We start from the raw sequence: 7,541 nt of genomic DNA, 5'->3' as shown, positions 1-7,541 counted from the left end.
TCATCTCAATCCCCCCTCTGGCAGGTTAAAGCCATCCCCCTTGTCCTGCCCCTAAAGGCCCTCATCCAAAGCCCCTCTCCAGCTTTCTTGTAGCCCCTTTAGGTATTGGAAGACTTGTTATAAAGTCTTTCCTGAGCCTTCTCTTTTCCAGGCTAAACACACACACACATACATATATATGTATGATATGAGGGATACTTGCTCACTTGTACCACCACCATACGAAGTCTTTGCAGCATCATGGCCAAACTGGCTCTCGGCAGCCCCAAATGTGGGTCCCCCTAACCTTCCTGGTCAGTTTAACTTGGATCTAGACTAACTTTTACAGCTGTTTGCTAAAAGAGCTGGATGAGGGCACTGTCATCTCTGAGATCAAAACGTGAGTGACGAAATGACAGCTCACCAGCAAACCTGGGGATCCACGAAGTCTTTGCAGCATCATGGCCAAACTGGCTCTCGGCAGCCCCAAATGTGGGTCCCCCTAACCTTCCTGGTCAGTTTAACTTGGATCTAGACTAACTTTTACAGCTGTTTGCTAAAAGAGCTGGATGAGGGCACTGTCATCTCTGAGATCAAAACGTGAGTGACGAAATGACAGCTCACCAGCAAACCTGGGGATCCTGTACCCCAGGGTCCACCCCCCACCGCTCTTTCCCTGTATCTCTTCTCATTTTTTAGCTCAGAAAAATTGTTTTCCAGAATGTTCAGCTTTCCTTTAGTCTCTTCAATCTACCCAGCTCTCTTGTCACTTCACAGGGAGCTGCAGGGTGGCCATGCTGCAATTCAGCTGAGGTTGCTTTTGCAACTTGTGGGAAGCAGCAACTCCAACACGATGTCTACTGCTGGGTCTCAGCAGACACGCTCAGTGTAAGGAACCCGAATTACATCCCACCACCACAACCCATGATCTCTATGGGGACGTGATGCCACAGCCTGAATTGGCATCACACAGCGATGGCTGTAAATAAGAGGCTGCAGGCTCAGCAGGAGTCACTTTGTCGATGCTTTTGCCCAATGAATACCCACTGCAGGCTGGCTGCCCTCCACCCATGGCCACGGCACGGTCCCACACTTGGTGTTCAAGGAAAGCAGAACTATCTATGTACACGCACCTGGGCAGCTCTCAGGTTGACATCTCCCTCCTTCAGCAGCTTCATCACCACCTCCATGTCCTCGCCCGTCTCAGCGGCCGCCAGTGGGGTGAGCATCACTGCGGTGTAGCCGGCGCGGTTCTGCAGGTCCAGGCGGCACACGCCTGGGTGATGCACGGCACAGGGCGAGGATCGGCCCCACGATGAATCAGCCCAAGGGAAGGGGAAGCAAAGAGGGGATACGGATTTGTGGCATCTTGTATTCCCAGAAACAGGAGTTTCTATAATCATACAGGATTGAGATTTATCTGTGTTAAGCATCTGAGTCTTGTGAGCGCAGCATTAAATGGCTCTTGGTGTTACTCATTGCTGTAGTTGATTACAGCTGCTGGGGTCAACTCAATTAACTTTGAAGACCATAACCAAAAGGAAAAAGGAGGGGGGATAACTAATGCCTTGGGCACATGCTGTGGGCTGTTTGCCTCCACTCCTGCAGGAAGAGAGCAGCAGAAAGGTGACCATCACCCAACGGGCAGTGTGAACCCATCCTGGCCCTGTTTCACTCCCTTTTCACCTCAAAACGCCAATTTCCAGCTCCACCACGAGGAACTGTGTCTAATGGGTGAGGGCTCAGGTCCAGCCCTGCCCCAGGACCCAGCCACCGTTGGCACCCAGCAGCAGAAGGGGACAGGGCTGCAGCAACAATCGGGTTATAGATGTGTATGGTAATCTGCCATTTCCCGAACATTGAACGGATTGTCTGGCCCATGAGAAAAGGCCAAAGTGCCTCCTTTCTTCCAGAGCACATGCGCATTTCCGCCCCCCATACAAGCTCAGCTGAGATGTTTTCTTTCTTTGCAACACAAGCTGAAAGTTCAATAGGTTAACACAGAGTTTTTCTGTGCACTGGGGCGTTTGTTACACTCTCAGGGGTCTGATCCTCCTGCTCCAGGCCATGATGTAGCACTTGCTGCTATAAGAAGAACCCCCATGAGCACAAAAACCCTGAACTATCCCAGACTGCAAAGCCCACATATATCAGGGCCCTGAGGGCACTAATGAGCCTTAATGTCCCTAAGGAGCTTCAGCTGAGACCCACATCCATGGGCTCAGGGCTGAGCTATGGGGGAGGATGCTGGTCTTCAGATCAACCATATCTCCACAATGGACCTTGGCCCCATGCTTGTACCTGGGATGGACCTTGGCCCTACATCTGTCCCTTGGATAGACTTCGGACCTACATTTGTCTCCTGGATGGACATTGGCGCTGTGCTTCTCTGTTGGATGGCTCCCTTGCACGTAGGTTGTAGTTGGTCCCCAGTCCTACCTCTGCCCCATCTCCTTTTGCTCCTGACTGAACCCCCTGGGAGGACCCTGGACCTCATTCACTGTTTGCCATGTCTAAGACTGTTGATGGACCTGGGTTTGCACACCTTGGTCATCCCCTGTGGGACTGTGCCCCATTAGCACAACATAAAGTAACTTCCACACCCATACCCACCAGAAGCCATGGCTGAGCAGAGTGGCTGCTCCTACCTGTGTCCAGCAGGAGCTTTGCGGTCGGGAAGTTGGAGTGGGAAACGCTGTAGTGAAGAGCTGTGTTGCCGTTCCTGTCGGCCAGGTTCACCACCACCTCCAGGAGCTGCGGCTCGATGGCTCCCAGTGCCTCGAGATACGCCGCGACAACCTCGGGGCTGGAGGACTTGTGGCTCGACACCCGGAACCACTCCTGGCTGATGGAGCTCAGGACGTGCTGCTGCAAACACCGAGGTCTCACCATTACATCTGGGGTAGTCACCCCCAACAGCAGCCCCTGGCCCAGCTCCTCGCCCTGCACCATTTCATCCTGTGTTCTGGCATTGCCCAGCTGGTATTTAGCTTGTGGTTTTGTGATTGCTGCTATAGCTTAAGGGAGAAAGGAATTTCCTGTGGTAACTTCAATGAGTAAGCAGAGAAAGCATTCATCTTCCTTTTTGCCCCTCTATTCCTTTCTTTTTGGCTATTCTAAAACTGACTCAGAGGTCATCTCATCCCCCTCTCCTCACAAAGCTCTCCGTGCATGGTAGGACACAGCCTGCAACATGCCATCAGGATTAACTTATCCATTAAATGTACAAAGAGCAGGAGCCACGTCTGAAATGGGATGGAAAAATATCTATACCAGATGCTTGTCACTTGTGGTCCTGATTTCGGAGAGGTGCTTGCTGAGTAGCTGGCAGTCGGCAAGGAAATCTTCAGAGGGTTTGCATCTAGAGGGAAAATACTTTGGTAAATCCATTATGGGACAGAACTTGCAGGAGGTATCAAAGCAGGAAGGAGAACATGCAGTTTAGAATAGTATGTTCAACACTTCTTTAAGTGCCCAACTTTACGGACACAAGGTGTCCCATTGACTTGATACAGATTTTAGGTACAAAGTTAAGCGCTTGAAGAAGTGTTTAAGTCCAGAGTCCCAGATCTGTATGGTCAACTTCACTGCAAGTTAAAGTGGAAAAAAAACCCCTTGTTCTTGAATCTGCAAAGAACTTTACTGTGAAACTTTAACGTGAGAGGGGAGAAATGAGCTAATTCTCACCAAATATGGCTCATTCCATCTTTTCCACTGTGAAGAGTGGTGCCTGAATCAATCCCCATTAGATTCTGTAGTAACTCAAAAAGTATTTATCTCTTTAAAGCCTCTTTCCATGTCGACAGAGGTCAGCAACTGCCTTTCCACCGAGCACATGAAGCCCTGTCCCCAGCCCCATAGAAGCGAGTGAACGCAGTGCTGTGCATCCTGTGGCTGCAGGAACATGATGGAGAGCACGCTCGCTCTCTGGTTTGGATTACCTGTCAACCTTGTGCTCAGTGCAAGGTGCTGCTTCTGTTGATGGCTCCTGCAAGTCGTCGTCCTCACACCTCTCCTGCGAGGAGGTCCCGGACGAAGCCCCCTTGGTTTCACCTCCAGCTTTCTCCTGCGTGGGCTCCAAGTCATCAGCTCTCCTCTCCGTCTCACTCTCCACGTCGCATTCCGATGGGCTGTCTTCACAACTCGTGTCTTCGCTTGAAGTCGTTTCATAGCTATTTGAGGACACCACATGTTATTCAGTCCTTCCCCATCCGCAACCACAGAGCCTGACCAAGACCCATTGAAGACACCCACTGACTCCAATGGGCCTTGGGTGAAGCCTGGAGCGATACACAAGTTAGAGGGTTAGAGCCACAGCCAAACCTGGGGTTAGTCTTTATTTCACTTCTTGTGTGACAGAAGCAGTTAATCAGCGGCAGGCAAGGTTACTTCAGGGACTACTTGGTGGGTTTGGAGGGGTGTCCATCGCAGAAGCCCCAGCACGGCCAGGCAAGGGCTGTGTGCCATCTCCGTGGTGGGAGCTGCTGGCACGCTGGTGGGAAGCCACAGGGAACATGGACTCTGGACAAAACTGTATTTGCAGCTCCAGCATGGACCAGACTCCACCATTTGAGCAGCCCCACTAGAGAGACCTCTCTTCTGGTTGTCCAAAATTAACAACATCTTCCTTGAGACAGAACATTTCACTCCAAGGGATCCCAAAACTTTTCTCAAACTAGTTGAGATTCCTCTGCTTGCTACAAGCTGTACCCATTTCAGTGACTTTTGGTAGAAGCAGCTCTACACAAGACTGAGTAACACCTGATGAACCCAACAGCAGTAGCCATCGAGCTGGGAAGTCAGAGAATACCAGCATCCAAACTTGCACACGTAGCTGTTTGCACAGCAAAGGGACAGTGAAATGTGTCTTGTCCTCTTCACGCCAGCACACGTGCTCCTCAATACACGTGCCAGTGCTGCTCTTAGAGATGCACCTACAGCACGTGTTGTTGTAACTAGTTAGCTCAAAGGCCGAAGAGTGTCAGATACTGGATACAGAGAGAACTGGGTGCTGGAGCACAACCTAAAATAAGGATCTCCACCCCGAGGTAATTCCTTATTTACTGAAGTAGTCTTTTCTCAGTCCCTGAACCAACTTGTGTTGGCTGTCACTGGAGTGTGGAGGCAGGTTAGTGGCAGCGTGTCCATCCAGGCAATGCTGACCTCCTCCAAAACCCACCAAAGGTAGTGGGAAACTTCCCATGGACCCAGCTGGGTTTTGGATGAGGCCTTAAAAGATGGGTGTGCAGAGAGTGTCAGTCCCCAGGGTGTTCCTCACTGCTCTGAAAACACCAACATCCTTTCTACAGGGTTACTTACAGGTTATCAGTGCTGGATTAAAGAAGGGAGAAAAGAGGCTCCATTTCAAATGGCCTTTTAATCAAGAGGTTTGGAGAGGAGAAGAGGGAAAAAGAAGAATGACTTCTTCAGCAATACAGAGGACATAACATGTCAAAAGGCAGTTTTAGCTTCTGGACGGATGCTTACCCACCATTTACCCCAACAAACTGAAGATTCTTTTTGGTCCCATTGCCTCCCGCATGGAAACCATAACCTTTCTTTTTCATGATGGATTTAAGACTTGTGGTTGGAGAGATTTCTAGCAAAATACAAAATATTAATAGATTAATTAAGCAGATGTGCCATAATTATCAGTAATTATTCCCAACCTCTAGCAATAAAATGCATATCACAACCATAAGCATCTTATGTGATAATATCACAACCATAATCTCATCTTACGAGATTCTTTTTGTACCCGACAATACCACAGATGCACCTGGCCACAACCTGAACCTGCCCTGTGTCCTCTAAAACATGGGTCTCAAACATCTCCAAGTGACTGGGAATTATATATGTGTCCTATGCATATAAGTAGGTTTTACTTTTGTAATAATGTTTTTTATGTTTTCCGATACTAAAGTATTGGAAATCTCCTGTGTACATCTCCTATAATACTACATGGATGAGTCTTTCCATCAGACTTCGAATAGTCTCGCTACATATTGCTTGTAAGCTCAGGTAGCTTGGATTGGTTTTGGTTCTGATGAACTCCAAGCTGATTTATCCCAGATGAGCAGAGTCCCATATTCTTGGAAATCTAATCCAATTGAGAAGAACGGTTGTTTGGTGGAAGTGCCCATGGGAATGGCCACTTTTGGAAGCTGATCCTGTGTATAACTGAGGCACAGCTTTATCAGTTCCTACATTGTTTTGTTTGCTTATTTTAAGATGACATCGCTTATGATGTGCAGAGATTTCCCTTTCTCATACGTGTCTGGGAGAGGCTATTTCTGATCAGACACATACTAATTATATCACTGCATCGCCTCCACTCAACACTTGAATAAATAGGAAGAGATTTGGCCTGTACATGTTGAAACCTATGTCAGTATTATTTACCCAACTGTTGATAGTGCGTGTTCGAATTCTCCTTATCCGCAGGCCCTCGCGTAGAGTAGGCAGAGAGCAACGAGTTTAAGGAATTAACCAATTGGTTCTGGATGGAGCTGAGCTTGGAAGCCGGCTGCTTAATAGCACTCGCGAGCTCGGGGTAGCCGTGCTCCAAACACAGCCACTGCTCCTGCAAGAGCTCCTGGATCTTTTTTACATATTGGCCAATGGGATCAACAGCAGGGAGATCCTCGTGGTCCGGGGAATCTTCCTCTTCCAGCCCATCCTGAGGTTTATCTTCTCCAAAGCCTGCCTTGTTTTCACCTGCCTTTGAGCCCATTCTTGCTCCTCCATAGCCTTCTGCACCCACCGCGTGAGCAGCGAGACTCTGGGTATCGTAGTTATTCCTGTGATTTTGATTGTCATCACCAAGGTGCTCGTCAGTCTTCAGCGGGGTGAAACACGGTGCGTGAAGCCCAGCCTCGATGTTGGCTTCGCCACAATGTCCCTCTCCACTGACACTGGTGTGAGCATCTGCCAGTCCCTGATCTCTCCAAGCACCCAGCTCCATCGCCTGCGTGTTCATGTTGTCTGCTCTGTGGACGCTGCATCCTATGGATTTGGTGGAGACTGGGATATTTACATTGATGCCTTTATCATGGGCCTGCTTGGCCACAGTTACCTGTGAGAGGTCAGTGTTCACCGCAGCATCGGAGCACTGCAAAGCCCGACCGCTCCGCCTGGATGGTGGCTCGGCCTCTGCAGTGTTTGCCCGGCTCAGCTTCTCCTCCAGCTGAGCTTTGGAGCTGGCCAGTAACTGAATGCTCTTCTCCTTCTCCTTGATTTCATGATCCTGCTGCTCCAGCACTGCCCTGACCTGCTCGAGCTCTTCTTTCTTCTTGTCCAGCTGCTCCTCCAGAGCAGCAATCTGCTGCTTCAGCGCGGCAACCCCACCGGCATCTCCAGCATCACAAGGCTGAGGACCACGGCTCTCCTTGCTCTCTCCAGCCGAAACACTTCCCTCCTCAGCTTTCTCCAGCACGTTCAGAGTGATTTCACTCACACTTAACTCCCCTTCCCCAGGGTTCGTGTTCTCCTCTGTGACCTGCAGGGCAGCGGGTGATGCTGGTTCACCCCTGGCCAAAGCAGAGCGACCACTGGCATCAGCA

The 7,541-nt window shown here is 49.8% G+C and overlaps 1 protein-coding gene across 1 annotated transcript in view; it reads right to left on the bottom strand.

Annotated features, from left to right (window-relative positions):
• Window positions 1-7,541, bottom strand: part of KANK4 (KN motif and ankyrin repeat domains 4) — a 10,474-nt gene that overhangs the window by 719 nt on the left and 2,214 nt on the right. The window contains exons 3-8 of the mRNA XM_010021689.1: window positions 6,382-7,508; window positions 5,467-5,578; window positions 3,921-4,151; window positions 3,253-3,340; window positions 2,628-2,847; window positions 1,113-1,255 (exon numbers count right to left, since the gene is read on the bottom strand). Of these exons, the coding sequence (XP_010019991.1) occupies window positions 1,113-1,255; window positions 2,628-2,847; window positions 3,253-3,340; window positions 3,921-4,151; window positions 5,467-5,578; window positions 6,382-7,508 (1,921 nt within the window). The remainder of the gene's footprint in view (window positions 1-1,112; window positions 1,256-2,627; window positions 2,848-3,252; window positions 3,341-3,920; window positions 4,152-5,466; window positions 5,579-6,381; window positions 7,509-7,541) is intronic.

Source organism: Nestor notabilis, unplaced genomic scaffold, assembly GCF_000696875.1.
Source record: "Nestor notabilis isolate BGI_N333 unplaced genomic scaffold, ASM69687v1 scaffold1559, whole genome shotgun sequence".
Classification (NCBI taxonomy): Eukaryota; Metazoa; Chordata; class Aves; order Psittaciformes; family Psittacidae; genus Nestor; species Nestor notabilis.
The sequence above is the reverse complement of the archived record's forward strand: the minus strand, read 5'-3'. Positions and strand labels throughout refer to the sequence as shown.